We start from the raw sequence: 19,347 nt of genomic DNA on the forward strand, positions 1-19,347 counted from the left end.
TTCAAGTCAGACCTACAAACGCTTTCAAATGTTTACCGTTTTCTTTCAAATAAGATATCAATTTGTTCCAGTCCTTTTGAAAGGAAAGATGCACTCTTGATTGCCTGCATAGAAAAGTTTGTGACAGGCATTTGAAAATTGGCCCAGAAGGCGCCTGCTGAATCTCTGGTGGCAGAGAGTTCCAAAGGACTGGGTCAATGACACAAACGGCTTGGTTTCTGGCTGTTGTCAATGGAGCCTTGCCAACTGGGGGAACGACCAGCTATGTCCCTGCAGATGATCTCGGTGATCCCTGCAGATAAATGATCCCCTGCAGGTGCTCTCAGAGACGAAGGCGGGCTACATTGATTTGTTGTCGGCGTCCATCTGTCTTGAGAAACGATGGACTTTTCCTCCGGGGATGACGTTAAACGGTTTCGTGCCCTGCCTGACGTGCAGGAGGACTGGGCAGTGTGTCAGGAGGTCCTCCTGCGCTGCCCTCCTCCCATGGCTGCCAGATTCTGTGCCCGTCCGCATGGGCACCCGTACCCTGGACACACAGGGCCTCTCCAGAGTGGCTCCATCCAGCTTCTGCCTGGGTTTACCTGCTTTTGGCTCGTAAGGAAGCCACAGCAACCGTGTTGCCTTCCTGTCTTGCATTCCCTGCTCCCTCTTTTTTAAAAATAATTTTTAAAAATTCATTTTTGCTTTTAGCATTTATCATCATACACAAATCTTAAATCTCTTTGCAAATAGGATTCGCGGAATCCCAGATCCCCTCCACCTTCTGTGGTTTCCCCAGATACTCTTTTCAAACGGCAGCTTACAATGTTTGCCATATTTTCTTAAATCTCATTTTTTATCCTAATTCTTGCTTCATCACAGGTGTTTTTAAAATCCTGCCAATGTTTTCAGTTGTTTGCAGTGTTCTTTCAAGTAACTTACAAAATTCCCCCATTCTTTATTAAATTAAAATCGTCCTCTTGCTCTCTGATCTTCCCAGTCATTTTTGCCAATTTGGCAGAGTCCATCACCTTTATCAACCATTCTTCTTTTGTAAATTGTCCTTCCATCTTTGGGCAAGTAGCATCTGCTGTAGCCTACATAAATACTGTCTTGAGGTATTTCTGTACCTAAAATTCCTCATAAAAAAGCTTCAGGTTGTTGTTGTTTTACAAAAGTTATTTTTAACATTTTTTTCAGCTCATTAGAAATCATTTCCCAAAATGCTTTTTTGCACTCCTTGTTCTTGCCTCTGCCTTGGAGTCTTTTTATTTGGGGTGGGGGGCCGGAGTTCCCTGGCAGCTGGAGCTCTGTGCCAACTCTCCTTGGGTTTGCCAGCAAAGCTCAGGGTGGGTCCCCTGCGGTTGTGGGGAAACAGCCCCCTTCCCTGCCCCACAGAGTTGGCTGCTAGAGGGGGAAGCTTATGGGGGCGTCACCCACCCCCAGGGGGACCAGAGGCAAGCCAGCAGCTCTCTTCCAAGCATAGAGAGGTGGAAGGGTCCAGGGGGTCGCCTAGTCTGAATCTTTTGCCCAGGGTGGGATTCGAACCCTCAACCCTGAGGCTAGAAGTTTCGTGCTCTACCAGCTGAGCTATTCCACAGGCCCTGAACGGAATTGCTTTGGGGGCTTCGGTGAGGGGGCTTCCTTAAAAAGGAGGGTGGCCGCCTTGCAGAGCTGGCTAAAGAGTTTTTTTAGGGGGGAGCGCAGATGATTTTGGCTGTGGGTGAGGGTCAGGTTTGCTTGGAAATGGGGCTTTGTATTCCTGTCTTTGCAAGGAATTTGTGGAAGTTTCCTTCAGTGGACGGAACAAAGATGAAGGGGGGGTTGGGAGGAGGGGAGGCTGGACAAGGAAGAGCCATAGTTGCCTTCCTCTTCTCCTTCCCTTCCCTTCCTTTTCCTTTCCTTTTCCCTTTCCTTTCCCTTTAACATTTTCATTGCTTCTATCTTCTAGTCCAGGGGTCAGCAACCTTTTTCAGCAGGGGGCCGGTCCACTGTCCCTCAGACCTTGTGGGGGGCCGGACTATATTTTTGGAAAAAAATGTGAACGGATTCCTATGCCCCAGAAATAACCCAGAGATGCATATTAAATATCAAATCAATCTTTATTACGGTCCAGAGACCCAACAAATGAGTGCACAATTCAGACAGCCTACCTCCAGGTTAAACAAGCATTTTGTTCAAAAGATAGGGATCATTGGTTCTTGCAACCACCGATAAAAACTTTGCCACTGCTAATGTTCTAGCGTTTGTCCAGTCTTCCAGTAGGAACCTGACATAGTGAGCCTCTGATTTTCCCGGGAAAGGTACCAGCAAGGGTAGTATCAGTTCAGCCCTGGCTTGCTCGTATTTTGCACAGTGAAGCAAAATATGTTTTATAGAATGCATGTCTTGAGCACACGGGCAAATAAAAGGACACATTCTACTCATGTAAAACACACACTGATTGAGAAGGCAATTGGGCCGGATCCGGCCCACAGGCCTTAGGTTGCCTACCCCTGCCTTAAGACAGGATTTGTGAGCAAAGAGACAATGGGGAGGCTTTTCCATTTCCTTCCTCCTTGCAGAGAAATATTTGAGGTGACTGAAAGTGTCAAAATGGCTTTAGGCCTGTTTTCCTGTACTGTTTCCAGACATGTGGTTTATATATTGATGTACAGTGGTGCCCCGCAAGACGAATGCCTCCCAAGACGGAAAACTCGCTAGACGAAAGGGTTTTTCGGTTTTGCGTTGCTTTGCTGGACGAATTTCCCTATGGGCTTGCTTTGCAAGGAAAACGTCTTGCGCTTTTTTCTTAAAGCCGCTTGAAGAGGCAGACCGTGCTTCGCAAGACGAAAAACACCGCAAGATGAAAAACACCGCAAGACGAAAAGACTTGCAGAACGAATTATTTTCGTCTTGCGAGGCACCACTGTATGTGTTTGCCTTGTACAGTTAGGAACATTTATTTTATATACAAGACCTTAAAATCCCTACAACAACCCCGTGAGCAGAAATCGGGGCTCTCAGGTGAATCTGCTTTGGGGGGACACCAGGCTGCTCCCTGCCAAGACCTCCTGGGACTGTTTCAGTCCCCGTTCCTGAAAGAATCGCAGTGGGGATTCCAGAACACTTTTACTGGTTGTCCCCAACCCCTGTCCCCCAATTTTCTCTATTGTTTCTAGAACACTTTCTGAACAAAGCAGTGCCTAAAATTAACTGCAGGCCCTTGCTCACAGTTTACAGCCTAATGGACAAGGACAGGGAGGGGAGCTGATTCAAAGACAAGAGCCATCAAGTCCAGGGGTCAGCAAACTTTTTCAGCAGGGGACGGTCCACTGTCCCTCAGACCTTATGGGGGGCCAGACTATATTTTGGAAAAAATAATAATGAACGAATTCCTATGCCCCACAAATAACCCAGAGGTGCATTTTAAATAAAAGCACACATTCTACTTACCGTATTTTTTGCCCTATAGGACGCATTTTCCCCCTCCAAAAATGAAGGGGAAATGTGTGTGCGTCCTATGGGGCAAATGCAGGCTTCAGGAAGCTATCCGCAAGCCTGGGGAGCCCGCGGAGGTTCCCGCCGGGCTCCCTAGGCTTGCGGATAGCAGCCTACATCCCGAAACACGAGGCGCAAAGCGGAGCGCACCCCGGGCTTTGCGTAGCTCTCCGCAAGCTCTCCGGCGACTTTGCGCCGGGCTCCCATGGCTTGCGGAGAGCTGCCTGTTCTGGGGTCGGGGGAAGCTTGGGCTTCCCCAGCCCCGCGCCTGGGGGAAAAATATTTCCCCCCCCTTTATATCCACCCCCCAAAAAACTAGGTGCGCCCTATGGGCCGGCACGCCCTATGGGGCGAAAAATACGGTATATAAAAACACACTGATTCCCGGACCGTCCGTGGTCTGGATTTAGAAGGTGATTGAGCCGGATCCGGCCCCCGGGCCTTAGGTTGCCTACCCCTGTTCTGGGAGTTTCCCCCAGTGGATTTTGGGTGTCCCCCCCCTTTGGCCGTGTGTGGTGTGTGTGTGTGTTTGGGGGGGGGGCTCTTGCTATGTGAATCCCTTGGGGAGGGGGCGATGCTGTTTTGTGAGCCTGACTCGTCTGTTGCTGCCGCTTGTGTCTTGCAGCCCCCACCCCGTCAAGCCCATCAGCAGCTCTCCGGGGCCAAACCCCCCTCAGGAGGAGGAGAAGGAGAAGCAGAGGCCGGCGGGCAGCCTGACCCCTGTCCGGAGCGGCGGCCAGGAGCGCGAGCCGGGCAGCGCCGTCAGCGTCACTGCGGGGGGAGCGCCCACCTCCCAGCTGGAGAAACCGGAGCCCAAAAGGGTAAAAGGGGATGGACGAGAGGGTGGAGGGGGGTGGGAGAAAATGCCCCAAGGGCGGCAGAGGTGGGGGCTCTTTCCGGGGGGGGGGGCTTCCAGTGTTCTTGAAGAGAGAGAGATAAAACTTTATTCGCATTAGCCAATGGCCATAGCAACAGGAAAGCATTACAGCATATGCAGAAAAGGAAATTTGATATAAAAGGACAATTTAAAGTCCTGAATCAGCAGTCAGTCAGTGGCCCTTATTCTTGAAGAAGAACCTTTAATTAAAGTGCGTAGACATAGGAAGAGCCTGCAGGATCAGGCCAAAGGGGGCCCACCCAGTCCAGCACCCTGTTTGCACAGGGGCCAACCCCTGGGAGACCCAGAAGCAAGGTTCAAGCACAAGCGCCCCCTCTCTTCCTGGGATTCAGAAGCCTGGCTGCCTCTGACCGTGGACCCAGAGCATAGCCCATGTGGCTGGGAGCCCCTGATCCTCCATGGATCAGCCCAGTCCTCTTAAGCCAGCTAGGCTGCCTCCGGTGGCAGGGAGTTCCGTAGTTTAACCCTGTGCTGCGGGAAGAAGGGACTTCCCTGCATCTGTGCTCTTGGGCTGGTAGATTATTTTTGTGCCCCCCTGGGATTCCCCCCGTTGCCCCCTCCGCCATGGGGGCCATTCTGCCTCGAAAGAAGACCCTGCTCCGACAGATCCCATAGCGCTCGCCTTTCCCAGGCCCAGTTCCTGGAAGCCCCCTGGCCATCTCCTGATGCCCCACCAGAGTGCCCATCTGGAGGCAGAGCAGCTTGGCTTGGTCTTCCGGGGGTGGGGGGTGGGGGTCTGAAATGGGCCCCTTTGGCCTGACCCAACAGCCTCTCCTGGTGTTCCTAAAATTCTCCTCTGTGGCTTTTTCTGCCCCCTGTGTGGCATTATTATTATTATTATTACTATTATTATTATTAGTGCTTGCTGGTCCTTGTCCCGATGGAGAGAAAAGTCTTGCTTCTCCGCTGACCGCAGGCCCCTCCCTCTGTCCCCCCCCCAGGACTCTTCTGCGCTGGATCCGTCCGCCAAGTATTACCACCTGACGCACGACGAGCTGATCCAGCTGCTGCTGAAGCGAGAGGCGGAGCTGAGCCAGACGCAGGATCAGGTCCGCGAGCTGGAGAACTACATCGACCTCCTCCTGGTGCGCATCATGGAGCAGTCTCCCCGGCTGCTGCAGATCCCCCTGGAGGGGGAGCCCAAGGCAGCCAAATAACGCCCCCACCCCCCTTTCCACCCGCCACGCCTCTGCCCTCCCCACTCTTCAGTTCCCGGCCCCCTCTCCTGGCTCAAGGCGGCCCCCCGGGAAGGAGAGGCCCTGCGGAAAGGACCCTTTGCTTCCGGACCTCTGGGCCACGGGGAACCAGACGCCGGTGTTTGTGGGACGCAGCTGGTTTTGAGCAAGACGCCGTTCTCTGGAGAGTCGCTCGCCTCCCGTCCTGCAAGCTTCCCGGTCCATCGCAGCACCCGCAGTTACGCCCAGGGCTCGGATCCACTCCCCGTCCCCTGGGATGGTGACTCTGGCTGGCTGTTGGCTCCCTGTCTGTGGGGGTGGTGGGTGTTCCTTGGGGGGAGCCAGCCGACATGGCCGAAGGATGGACTGCGAAACCAGGGAGATGGATTGTGCAGGAAAGACCTCCTGGTGGGCCGAGGGCACGGTGTGCAGACCCCACCACTGTGCTCCTTGAACAACTAGCATCGCCCAGCCTGCGCCAACCACTCAGCACCTCGCCAGGTTCACCTGCCCCCTGGGGGCAAGGGGGTGGGCTGCCTAGGACTTGGGGCGCTGTCCTGGCCCAGCGCCTGGCACTCTTTTCATTGCATGCTGGAATAAGTTGCAACCCGCCTCTGCCTCTGCCTGCCTGCCCTTTCCCTTCTCTTTCTCTGCTTGGGGTGGCGGCAGGTACTTGGCAGGAGGGCACCGCAGTGGCACCTCGCCCTTTTTGCATCCCCCCCCTCCCCACACCTGCTGCGATAATCAGAACAAAAACAGTGTGCCTTTTCTTTCGCGGGGAGGACAAATGCGCCGGAGCATCTCCAGGCTTGTGCGCTGTGTCGTTCGTGGCGACTCCTGCGCCACAGACCAGCAGAAACACATGGGTAATGTCCTCAGGCAGGGCAAGGGGGCTTGGCATCATCGCCAGAAGCCCCGGGGGAAAGTCTCTGGGTGCCCAGAGGAAGGAGGACCCTGCTCCTTAGCGGGTGACCAAACGGCACGGGACCAAAGTGTGTGGTTCCTTGAAGGTGGCTTCCTGCTCTGGGTTTCCGTCTCAGACCTGGCGGTGCCCTCAGGCCTTGCACTCTCTCTGCTTTGCCTTGGGGTGCCCTGGCCCTTTCCTGCCCCAGGAGGAGACCTGGGCAGCCTGCACTCCCCCCCCCCCGACACACACCTGGCCCTTGGGGAATGGCGATGCCTTCAGGGGAAGCTCCAGTCCTCGGTTCCATCCCTTGCGCATCATCCCTTGCGCATCTCTCTGCCCTTAACGGTGGGCTGTGGATTTTCTGCCCCATAGCCCTGGCTACCGGTCATCCGGTGGCCTCAGCTTGACCTCCTTTCCTGGTCCAGAAAGGGGCTGCCAGGCCGCGGAGAGTCCTGCCTGCTTCTCCCAGGGTGGTGATTGTGGACCACCGATTCCTTTCTTACTTTGCCCACCTGGGGAGCGCTATATCCCTCTTCTCCCCCCACCCCCCCTGCAATGGCTGCAGGGGGGCTTTCCCCCTTGCCCCCCCCCACCTACAGCCTCCTGGTCAGCTCTCCCACCAGCCACAGCCTCCTTCCCTCCCCCTTCGGCCGCTTGACTTGACCAGGGCTAGCGAGCGGTGGTGGAGCAACTCCAGCTGGCCTTTGCGCTGCCCCTTGGTTCAGCTCCCCGCGGGCAATGGAGGAGCTCAGCAGAAAGGCATCAGGCCCTTCTGGCCTTGGCACGGCTCAGAGAGGAGCCTTTGGGCAAGGAAGAGGGGGTGCCAGGGACCCATGAGGTGGGCTGAGCCAGGGCGTTCTCAGTTTGCCTCTGCCAGGAGAGGGGCAAGCCTGTTGGTTGCCTGCCTGTGTGGAGGCCTCCATGGCCCACTCGCTGCAGGAAGGTCGTTGGTGCTGAGCTCCGGCCCCTGAGGTCCCCTGACCCCCCCCACAAGCTCCCCAGCCCCCTTTCTCTCCCCAGGGAGCTGGGGCTGCAAGGTTCACCCATCGACTCCTCGATCCCCGGATCCCGATGCCAAAAATGCGCAGCTGCCTTGCTCCTTGTCCCCCTCCTGGAATTGGGGAGCTGCTGCCCCCCACATCCTTGTCTGGAAGCTTTAAAAAGGGGGAGGAGAGCCGGCTGCCCCCATCCCAAGGCGGTAGTTGTTGGGGAGGATTTGCAGGGGCGCATTTTGAGAGGGCGGGGGGAATATTTCTGGATTTGCAGGGTCTTCGCTTTCGAGGGTGGTTCTCATCAACAGTTTGCCTCCACGTTTCTCACGTTCTGCCAAATAAGCCTCACGACCCACAGCAGGTTTCTTTCAATCCGGTGCCCTTCCGAAGTCACGGACTGCAGCTCCCCTAAGGCTTTTGGTGGGCGCCGGGTTGGGAAAGGAGAAACGTACCATTCAGTATTTCCTGGGGGTTCTTACCTCCTGGCAAGAGTTTCCTTGCAGTGTTCTGCGTGGGGCCGGTTGGTTTCGTTTAATTGTTCGTTTGGGCTCCTCTCCTGGCCCAAAAGGCCACCGGCCGGCGCCAAGCAAACCGTGTCCCAAGGAGAGCAGTGTTAGTTAACGTCTTCCTTCCCTTTGAGCAAGTTTGGGAGCACCCCTGCCCCCCTCCATCCCGCCCCACGGGGGGATTTTACTCCCAGGCGTGGGGTTCATGCTGAGGTGCTCACTTGTATTAAGAATCTCATTGGGTGACGTTTGTTTAAAAAGAGGGGGGGGGGGGAAGCTTGTTCTGTTTTAAGCACTTTAAAGGAAAAATAAAATGGTTGAATTTGTTGCTTAGAAATTCCTGGCTTGCCTTTTTTATTCCCATGCCCCAAATCCAAAGGTTGCAGTAGCCTCATAAGCCCCACACGGAAACGGGGAGCTCCAAAGTTGTAGCGCTAGAACTCGGAGACATACAGTGGAGAGGAATGTTGGAAGTTTCAAGACAGGTAAAATAGTAATATAATAATAATAAATTTTTATTTATATACTGCCCTCCCCGGCCAAAGCCGGGCTCAGAGTGGCTAACAACAAGTAAAAATAGCACAGTGTACATAAAATCACACAGTCAGTTAATGAAAATACATTCCAAAAGCAATTCAGAATCAAATTAATGGCAACCATTGGGCTAAAGTTCTGTGAGGATTACCTTCCCTTGCTGACTGTTACCCTCGCTTTCAGTCACTTCTTTCCATGACCAAATAGTTCTGATTTCGTAACATTATCCCATTCACTGAGCGATCTCTCATCATACTCAGTTGATCAGCTCAGAAAGGAGGAAGAAACAGTAGGAAGTGAAAAGGCAGTGCCAGAAAGGTTGAAAAGGAAAAAGATGAATATTCACACAAACTAAGCCTGACTTGGGAACTCCTCTATCTATAGGGCCCATGCGAGGTTTAATCAGTGCTAAACAGACAACTATCCCTTCTCAGAGAAACTGGATTCTGAACGTTTTGCTGTTGACAGTTTTGTTCCTCGTGTAGTTGGAATGTTACAAACCATCACATCAGCTCAGCTAATTAGTGTCAGAGGCTTCATTGTCAAAAATACAATATAGCATACAATACAATAAAAGAAATTACACAGCACAAGAGTTAAACTACGGAACTCCCTGCCACAGGAGGCAGGGATGGCTTCCAACTTGGATGGCTTTAAAAGAGGTTCTTAAGCCAGAGAAGCCATGGGTCCCACCCCACTCCTTGGAGGGGGTGGCAGAGTGAGGAGGGGGCAGGCCAGGCCCAGCCTCTGCTGTTGTCTTTGCAGAATTGGGGGGGGGGGTACCTTCCATCCTGCTCCTCGCTTGTCCCAACAGGAAGCAGCCCACTCCCAATGATTGGCGTGTCGTCTTTGTGACAGGTCGCCTAATTCTTCCCAGCTGGATTTCTGGGAGGTTCCCACCGTGATGGCTTTCAGCAGGTGCCCCGTTGGGCTGCAGCTAATCCAGGGGGATGAAGGGCTGAGAGCCAGGAAAAAGCCCCCGCCCAGAGTTTTAAAACTGACAGGCCAAATCGCGGCTGAACAATGCAAGCAGGTGGTCAAGATCAGGGGGTGACCTGCGAGAGAAGCAGGTGCTCGGATCCGGGATGCCTGAACACGCCGAGCCCAGCGCCCCCACCCAGCCTGCTTCACCCTTTTGTCTGGGAAAGGGCAGGGGACCCCCCCTCCAATCGCTCTGTTTTCCCAGGTGCACAGAGATCCGTCTTGACGCTGAACCCCAACCCATCTCTTCCCCAAAGGGTGCCCGCCGACAGTGTTAGCACCCACCTCCCAACATGGGCTTTCCAGAGGGCTTGGCTTTTTTGGGGGGGCACAGTGCCCCTTCCCACCCAAGACTGGCAGGCTGGCCCTGCTGCCCTCTCTGCAAAGAGCTGCTCCTCTGGCAAGGCACCCGCAAGCACCCACAGAAGACCTTGGGGTGAGCCTTTTGGATAAGGCCAATGCCCACTTTGCCCAGCCTCCTGGGCTCACAGTGGCCACCAATAATAATAATAATAATAATAATAATAATAATAATAATAATAATAATTTATTTATACCCTGCCCTTCGTGGTTCAAAAACCGGGCTCAGGGCAGCTAACAACAAATTTAAAACACTTAATTATAAAAGCAACATAAAATACAGTATAAAAACATGAATAACAATAAAATTCAAAAATCAATTAGATAATCTCCAGGGCTAGCTGGCTGAATTGGTCCTACTTGGGCCAGCGAGGAGGTCAGGGGAGAAATAGCTGTGGGGTCTCAGAGCGGGTGATCTTCATAAAAGGCGAGGGGGAGGGAAGAGAAGGGGAATAAAAGATCAGGCTAAGTTCAAATTGAAAGCCAGGCGAAATAGTTCTGTCTTACAGGCCCTGCAGAAGGAGGTTAAATCCTGCAGGGCCCTGGTCTCATGGGACACAGCATTCCACCAGGTTGGAGCCATCACTGAGAAGGCCCTGGCCCTGGTGGAGGATAGTCTGACTTCCTTAGGGCCCGGGACCTCTAAACTATGGTTATTAATACAGTGGTGCCCCGCAAGACGAATGCCTCGCAAGACGAAAAACTCACTAGACGAAAGGGTTTTGCGGTTTTTGAGCTGCTTCGCAAGACGAATTTCCCTATGGGCTTGCTTCGCAAGATGAAAACGTCTTGCAAGTTTGTTTCCTTTTTCTTAACACCGTTAATATAGTTGCGACTTGACTTCGAGTGGTAGCCTTTTTTGAGGTTTTTGGTGATTTTTGAAGCTTTTCCAAAACTTTTCCGACACCGTGCTTCGCAAGACGAAAAATTCGCAAGACGAAAAAACTCGCGGAACGAATTAATTTCGTCTTGCGAGGCACCACTGTAGACCTGAAGCTCCTCTGCGGGGCAGACCAGGAGAGGCTGTCCCGTAAATACGAGGGCCCTAAGCCACAAAGGGCTTTAATGGTCAAGACCAGCACCTTGAACCTGACCCTGTACTCCACCAAGAGGCCCATTATAGGAAGCCCAGAAGCAGGATCTGAGCACACGGTTCTCTCCCCTCCTGTTGCTGCCCCCCCCCCAAAGGGAATAATCCCTTTTTCTGACTTTCTCAGAGGCTCCTCCTTTCCTCCCGTTTTTCTCTCTCTCCAGCCCTTTTCTGCAAGGGTTGGTGGCTGAGAAGAAGGGCAGCGGCAGCCTTCAAGTGGGGACATCAAAACTCGAAATGCCCCCCATCCTAAAAACCACAAGTACAGGTGAAACTCGAAAAATTAGAATATCGTGGAAAAGTTCATTTATCTTGCCATTCCTTTTTCGTTGGCAGAATTTTTTTTTTCTTTCAGTTTTCAGCAATTGGGATTCTTGCTGCTCCTGTGGCTCCTTTTGTACCGCTTTTGGATGTAGATATTATTTTTTTATTTCTCTTTTGTTTGAAAACCATATAAAAAGATGATTAAATAAATAAATAAATAAAGAGGATGGGGTGCACCGAAGATGGAGGGAGTGTGTTTTCCGCTATTCCGTGTTGGCTATTTGCAGGTTAGTTGCACTGCAGAAGGCGTGCTGGGGAGACCACACATTACAAGGAACGCAAAATAACTTTAGCTAGGTTTTAATAACAAAACCTTGCCAACAAAGGTCTGTATAGTTCAAGCTCTGGTTTTCCCTGTAGTGATGTATGGAAGTGAGAGCTGGACCATCAAGAAGGCTGATGGCCGAAGAATGGATGCTTTTGAATTATGGTGCTGGAGGAGACTCTTGAGAGTCCCATGGACTGCAAGAAGATCCAACCTCTCCATTCTGAAGGAAATCAGCCCTGAGTGCTCACTGGAAGGACAGATCCTGAAGCTGAGGCTCCAAGACTTTGGCCACCTCATGAGAAGAGAAGACTCCCTGGAAAAGACCCTGATGTTGGGAAAGATGGAGGGCACAAGGAGAAGGGGGCGACAGAGGACGAGATGGTGGGACAGTGTTCTCGAAGCTACCAGCATGAGTTTGACCAAACTGTGGGAGGCAGTGGAAGACAGGAGGGCCTGGCGTGCTCTGGTCCAGGGGGTCATGAAGAGTTGGACACGACTAAACGACTAAACAGCAACAACAATAACAAAAACTCCTTTTACATTAATTATAATAAGCATGGCCCAACCACCAGGGTACTGAGAGAGCTAGGTGCTGCTCTTTATATACTATACCCAACAGCTTAATTACCACACCTTATCAGCACCTGCTTCACAGCTGTAAAACTAGGTCACATTATTTGCTCTGGCCCTTAAAGAAATACACATCTTGTGGACCAGTAATGAACCTTCCAATTTAGAGACCATTCCACATTCCGGAGGGTGGGCTCTCCTTCCTCCTCAGAGGTTTCCAAGCAGTGGGGGAAATCCATGTGGCGTGGCATGGATGCTATCAGCCTGTGGCACTGCTGAGGTGTTATGGAAGACCAGGATGCTTCAATAGCAGCCTTCAGCTCTTCTGCATTGCTCGGTCTCATGTCTCTCACCTTTCTCTTGGCAGTGCCCCATAGATTCTCTATGGGGTTCAGGTCAGATGGGTTTGCTGGCCAATCAAGCGCAGTAATCCCATGGGCATTGAACCAGGTTTTGGTACTTTTGGCAGTGTGGGCAGGTGCCAAAGTCCTTCTGGAAAATGAAGTCAGCATCCCCATAAAGCTCGTCTGCGGAAGGAAGCATGAAGTGCTCCAAAATCTCCTGGTAGACGGCTGCGTTGACCCTGGACTTAATGAAGCACAGTGGACCAACACCAGCTGATGGCATGGCTCCCCAAATCAACACAGTTACAGATAGGTAGCCGTGTTGGTCTGCCATAGTCAAAATAAAAAAATTCCTTCCAGTAGCACCTTAAAGACCAACTAAGTTAGTTCTTGGTATGAGCTTTCGTGTGCCTGAAGAAGTGTGCATGCACATGAAAGCTCATACCAAGAACTAACTTAGTTGGTCTTTAAGGTGCTACTGGAAGGAATTTTCAAATCAACACAGACTGTGGAAACTTCACACTGGACTTCCGGCACCTGGCATTGTGTGCCTCCCCATTCTTCCTCCAGACTCTGGGGCCTTGGTTTCCAAATGAGATGCAAAAGCTGCTCTCATCAGAAAAGAGATTTGGGGAGGTTTCCAAGCAGTGGCTGCTGGCCAGGGATGCTGGAGCTGCCATTGCAGGGGGTTGGGCTGGATGACCTCTGGGGGTCCCTTCCCACTCCAGGCCCCCCATTCCGCCAGGCAGCCCGGCCTCCCTCCTCCTCCGGCTGATGCAGCCCCATGGCCACCCGCTGCCTCCTCTTCCTCGCCCGGCCAGCTGCGCGATGCCCGGGTTCCTAACTTGAAACTACATTTCCCACCATTCCTTTCGCGCAGCCCGGGGCGGAGCGACGTCGGCAGGCGGGACTACATTTCCCGTCATGCTCCTCCCGCGCCGCGAGGCCGCTTTCCCCTCTGGGCGGCGAAGGACTACATGCCCCAGCGTGCCTTGCGGGAGCTGCGGTGGGCCTCGTCCAATGGGAGGCGGTGCTGGCGGAGGGGGCGGGGCCAGGCGGCGCAGGAGACTCGCTGGCTGCCCGTGGCGCCGTGAGGGGATGGCGGAGAGCGCGGGCTTCCCGCCCTTCCAGCTGGGGAGGCCTCGCTTCGAGCAGGTGGGCGCCGCCGCCGCCGCGTCGCGAAGGGCCGAGGGAGGGGAGCGGGGAGGGGGGGTGTCTCTGAGGGGGGGGGGTCGCCGGTGAAGAAGCGCCTGCCTCAGCAAGCCCCGCCCCTCGGCGGCTCAACGCCGGCGCTGATTGGGCCTCGGCCACGCCACTCGCCCGCTTGAATTCCCGCCCTTTTTTGCTGGCTCCGAACGCCGCCCGCTGATTGGCGCTCGCCTGGCTCGGAGGCGGGGCTTCTGCTGGGCTCTCGCCTGGGGAGAAGAGCGGCGGCCGGCGGGACTCCCCGCCACAAGGTGCGACGCCGAAGGGCGGACCCCGTCGCTGGGAGCGGGGGGTGGGGGCTCTCTGGCATTAAGCGGGTCTCATCCTGCGACAGGGAAGTGGAGGGGGCAGTGTTTCTCTAGGGGAAGGCAGCTTGTGAGCGGCCAGAGGCGTCTCTGGAGCCCGTGTTGGAAATGGGGGCCTCGAGCCCGGACTTGGTCAGATCCGGCCGGGGGCTCGCGGAGGGGGGGTGCTGTTCCGTTGCTCCCAGGCCACTTTCCACTCTCTGCAACCCTCGCAGTTGAAACTTTGCTGCCAGCGCTGTTGCCTTACCCATCCTTATCCAAGAAAGGAGATCAGCAGTCTCTGAAGAAGTGGGCCTGCACACGGAAGCTTGTACCAGAACAAGCTTAGTTGGTCTATAAGGTGCTACTAGACATTTTTAAATTTATTTTTATTTCAAGAAAGGGGATTTTGCCTAAACATTAGGAATAACTTCCTGATGGGAAGACAGTGGAATGGACTCCCTGAAAAGGTGGTGGTCTCTCCCTCCTTGGAGGTTGGGCGGCCGTCTGTCAGGGATGCTTGAGCTGAGATTCCTGCATAGCAGGGGGTTGGGCTGGATGACCCCCAGGGTCCCTTCCAACTCTTAAGATTCTATGATTCTAAGGTACTTGGGGAAGAAAAAGGCAGCGCTTACTGTAGCAGGTAGAGAGCATGGATCTCCTGCCCACCCCTCTATCTTCCGTCAAAGGGTAGCTGAGAAACCTTGGCAGTCCCTTTAGTGGCATCGTTTATACATCCGTATAGGACAATGCTTTTATTTAGTCAACCAAAATGGCACGGAGGCATTTGATGTGCCCATGAAGCAGCCCCAAGCAGGTGTTCAAACCGTAGGCCCCCCCGAATGCTTTGCAAGGTTGCAGAAGGACGTGGGTTTGCATGCAGTTTATTTGGGAGAGTCGTACCCCAACATCATCTGCAACCTTGCAAAAGATCCCAGCCTGCCCCTGTCAAATCAGTGCAGGGCAGCAAAGGGTTAAGGGGTGCCTTCAAGGCAGAGATTGCATTCTGCTGCTGGTGAATTTCTAATTTCTCTCTCATTATTTAGTATTTTCCAGGTGGGGGGCAGGGAGCGACCCTGGGATGCAGGCCCATAACTGCACCCAGAGCACTTTGAACAATCCCCCCTGTGGTTCTTCGTAATACACAGATTTTTGCCGAGTCCTGTTCCGTTTTAGGAGCTGCAGAATTGGGGTTCAGCATCTGAGTCTTCATGCTGCCTCCTCTGCTCTGGCCATTGCCTTATTCCCAGCAAGGAGGGTTTTTTAGGAGACATTTCCGGCAAACTGTGCCTAACGTTCAGTTAGTATATGCCCTGTAGGGTCAAAGTCCCAATGCAATAAGTGGATCGCTCAAAACACCGTGGCATTTCCTCCTGACCTTGAAATGTCTGGAAGGACCTAGTGAGTTTCCTTTAGACAACCCTCATTTCGTCACACGGGCTTCTTTTGGTCTGGGCTTCTTTTGGTCCTTTGCCCGACTTTTCTGGAGGGCAGCTGAAAGCCTTCCTCGCATGTAGACCAGCCACCAGCCGTGGCTGTGAAGGATTTTCACTTCCAGGTTTTGGATTTCTGAATAGGTGGAAGCAGGACGGAGAGCAAATCCCGTGGGAGGTGGTGGGTTGGATTAGACAAAACGTGCTCGGATGTGGCTCTTAGATATCATAGATTTAACTGGAGAAAGTTCATATTTGAGAGAAGTGCAAGGGATAATTGAATGCCATTTATCCTTACAACTTATTTAACATGATCCAAGAAGATTTATAATGTGCCAAGTATAGATTTTTTTATTAAAAAAAGAATCACAAGAGCCTCGTGACATAGGTCATCATTATTCCCATTTTACAGATGGGGAACTGAACATGAGACTCACTGCTTGCCCAACTTCCTAGTCTGGGGGCAATGCAGATGCCTCTGTGTTCAGCTCTCTGGTCATTGGGCAACACCAGGTATAGGCAAACTTGGCCCTCCAGATGTTTTGGGACTACAACTCCCATGAGCCCTAGCTAACAGGATCATTGGTCAGGGATGATGGGAATTGTAGTCCCAAAACATCTGGAGGGCTGAGTTTGCCTATGCCTGGGCAACACTGACCCTCCTTCTGATAAATAAGGTGGGGAGAGGACGTTGTAGCATCGCTGAGGTTTTACTGTACTGGCAAGCTCCCTTAGTGTTCCTGCTGCTGTGGAAAGGCTGCAAGTTGCTTATTTCTTGGAAGAGAGGTTAGCCCTCTTCTGCACTCCGGGAGGGTCAGTTAAGTCTTGGCTTCTTCCTGCCTCTTAGGGCTGTGAGCCCAAGTCCAGTGCGCTGGTCCCAGTTCCATTAACCTCAGGGGTTCTGGTGCAGGGAAGAACACTAGCCCTTCCCGTGGGTGTAGTGCGTTCTGAGTGTGTGCATAACGCACCATGTACATCATTGCAATAATCCTTAAATTAAAAGTTAGGTCAGTGTTGTTATCCTTGTATGAGGTGGAACTGGGAGAATTATGGGCCTGCCTATGACCACCTAGGGCAGGGGGTGAGATACAGGCTCAACAGGGCTCATAGATAGAATTGTAGACTTGGAAGGGACCTGGGGGGGTCATCTAGTCCAACCCCCCAGAGTGCAGGAATCTTGCCCACAGCTGTCCCTGAGTGGGCTCAAACCACCAGCCTTCTGATTAACAGCCAGGCACACGGACCCATTACGCCAGGGCGTGGTGCTGCTGGAGACCACTGGCCCATTTCTGGCAGATTCGCCTAGGACTCGCTGGTTCCTTGGATTTTTGCAAGGGGGCAGCCTTGGCCTGATCCTGCAAGGTGCTTCTCATATCAGAATCTCTGGGTGCTGGTTAGTTATTCCTTCAGTGTGTAAAGAGCCAAGTGTCCATTCTTGATCTGGGACCTCCTATTGTGTTTGGGACCCATGAGGATTCTAGAACGAAGCACAGGCAGAGCGTGAGGCTGGAGTCAGGCCACCCCTGTCCTTCACCAGCTCTCACATTCCTGGCAGGTGTGGGGTCTTTATTACTATTTGCAAAATGCTCCATGCTGCCAACTTTAGGAAGAAATATCATGGTAGTGAACAGCATGGAATCAATAGTACAATTGCATCCCTAAAGCAAGTCCTGGAAGGACTCACCCTCCCAGTCGAATTGTAAGAGACATACCCTGTCCTGTGACTGCCATTTCGTGGAAGCGGCTTCTTCTCTGGGCAACAAATGCACAAGTGGAAAGGGTTTTTCTTACCCCTGTCGGCATCCACCTGAGCGCCTGCTGAGATCCCAAGCAGCCCTGGCAGCGCAGAGCTTCTGCTTCGATTCCGCTCTCACCGCCATCTCCAAAAACAAGGATATTTGGCCTCTTGGGGCGAGGAAACCTACTTCCTTGCCTGCGGAAGCTGGTACTTGAGAAGCGAAAGGAGGCAGCGCCCAGGAGAAGCAGCCGTGCAGCTGTTGGGAAATCTACGCGGAGGTGAAATCTTTGGGAAGGCACAGTTGGGCTTCCCTGCTCCTGGGAGCTCCATTGTGCCCCAGAAACAACACACTGCAATATGAAATGCAAAGCCCTTGATGCAGATTAGAAGCATACCTGATCAAAGCCACTTAGCTTTGGTTAGACTGCCCAGGAGCAGCAAAGTTTAAGAGGTTTTCCTGCCCCACCAGGCCCTTGCAGATATCCCTGAAAAGGTGACAGACAGACCTTTGGTGAGGGGGGAAATGTGCAGAAAACTATGGTGACCGGCTTGTGCACTGCATTGCCCTGCCTCCGGGCTTGAATACACTGGTACCTCGGCTTAATAACTTAATTCGTTCCGGAGGTCTGTTCTTAACCTGAAACTGTTCTTAACCTGAGGTACCACTTCAGCTAATGGGGCCTCCCGCTGCCGCCGCACCACGATTTTTGTTCTCATCCTGAAGCAAAGTTCTTAACCCGAGGTACTATTTCTGGGTTAGCAGAGTCTGTAACCTGAAGCGTCTGTAACCTGAAGTGTCTGTAACCCGAGGTACCACTGTACTTGCAAAAAGCCCACTGGTTAGGGTCAGGAGGTCCGTTGTGGACGGAGAACCACCTTGGGCAGATTTAGCACCCAATGCTGTGCTTTGAAGACTCTTCTGGTTGAGATTCAAGAGTGCTTATGCTGCGCTAGAGAGACTTGGCAAATTAGTCATGGCCCGCAAGGGAGAAGGACAAGGAGGGAAAGCAAACTTACTTGTCAGTTATTAAATAACAGTCCTTACCAAGACCAGCTGGCACAGAAAGAGCTCATGGGCAGAAGGCGGCTGCTGGAGCAGGCCTTTGGGCAAAGCGTGGTGGGGCGAGCCCTGCCTCTCCCCTTTCCCATTGAGACAGGCTGGGGGCATGGCTGTGGCCAGGCAAGGCTCAAGGTGGAGCCAGCCTTGCTTATTTCGCTCATTCTCAAAGCAGGACATGAAACGGGAGGGACTCCTTTGTGACGCATCGATCAGGAGACCCTCCACAGGCCGTGTGGGACTGGCTTTCCCACCCTCTGAGCCTGTGGCTGAGTCTGGGGGTGAAATCCAGGGGTCTCCCCCTGCCCTTGGGCCATGCCCAGGCCTTTGGTGCCAGCTGGGGATGCCAGCTACTTTGGGTCATTTCCTGATCAGAGGGATCTCACGAAACGGCCGAGTGAAACGCACCCATGGGCAGCCTGCAAAGTGTGAGGAGTGCCTTTCCTTTTGGGCCGGGGCTGGGATGGCAAGGGTGGGCTTGGGGGCGAAGGGCACAGGTGGCAGGCGCAGCCTCCATGCTGCGTAGGACGGGGAGCTGGACCAGCCATCAGAGTCGGCTTCATCCTGACAGGCATCAGGCACTGTTTTGTCTTCTGCTGCGTCTCTGCTCAAAACTAATTTATTTTATAAAAAGATTTTTTAAAATTAGTTTTGTTGTTTGTAAGCGAGCCAAAGCTGTTCGTGTGAGGGGGAGAGAAGCCGGAGGTGTTCCACACCAATTATAATGGTGGTTGTTGTTTTTTTCAGCTGCTTGATTTAACAGAGTTTTCCCACTAAACTCTCCATGCTTGGTCTGGGCGTGGGAGGGAACGAATGTCACTGCGGTTCTTTGTGTGAAGAGACGTGCAGGAACCCCGGAGTCAGAACACTCCCAAGTGGCTCACGCAGAGGGGGGCTGTGGTGCTTGTTTGGGGTTGGGTGGGTGAGGGCTGTACCACTTTTGTGCTCTTCCCAGTGCCTGGCAGCTAGTAGGAGCATCCTGCCTCAGAATCATAGAATTGGGGCGTTGGAGGGGACCCCAAGAGTCATCTAGTCCAGTCCCCTGTAATGCAGGAATCACAGGTAAATAACCCCTGACAAGTGGCCTTTCAGCCTCTGCTGAAAAACCTCCAAGGAAGGAGAGTCCACCACCTTCTGAGGGAGTCTGTTCCACTGTCCAATAGCTCTTGCCCTCAGAAAGTTCTTCCTAATGTTTAGTCGGAATTTCCTTTCTTGTAA

At 52.9% G+C, this 19,347-nt stretch overlaps 2 protein-coding genes across 3 annotated transcripts in view; both read left to right on the top strand.

The window, feature by feature from the left end:
• Window positions 1-8,277, top strand: part of RAB11FIP5 (RAB11 family interacting protein 5) — a 62,430-nt gene extending 54,153 nt beyond the window's left edge. The window contains exons 5-6 of the mRNA XM_083520457.1: window positions 4,088-4,283; window positions 5,302-8,277. Coding sequence (XP_083376583.1) covers window positions 4,088-4,283; window positions 5,302-5,517 — 412 coding nt within the window. The 3' untranslated portion in view covers window positions 5,518-8,277. The remainder of the gene's footprint in view (window positions 1-4,087; window positions 4,284-5,301) is intronic.
• Window positions 8,278-13,461: 5,184 nt separating this feature from the next.
• Window positions 13,462-19,347, top strand: part of SFXN5 (sideroflexin 5) — a 92,053-nt gene continuing 86,167 nt past the window's right edge. For both annotated transcript variants that reach the window (XM_083458996.1, XM_083458997.1), the window contains exon 1: window positions 13,462-13,566. In XM_083458996.1, coding sequence (XP_083315122.1) covers window positions 13,510-13,566 — 57 coding nt within the window. In that variant the 5' untranslated portion in view covers window positions 13,462-13,509. The remainder of the gene's footprint in view (window positions 13,567-19,347) is intronic.

Source organism: Podarcis liolepis (assembly GCF_965112155.1).
Source record: "Podarcis liolepis genome assembly, chromosome: 9".
Classification (NCBI taxonomy): domain Eukaryota; kingdom Metazoa; phylum Chordata; class Lepidosauria; order Squamata; family Lacertidae; genus Podarcis; species Podarcis liolepis.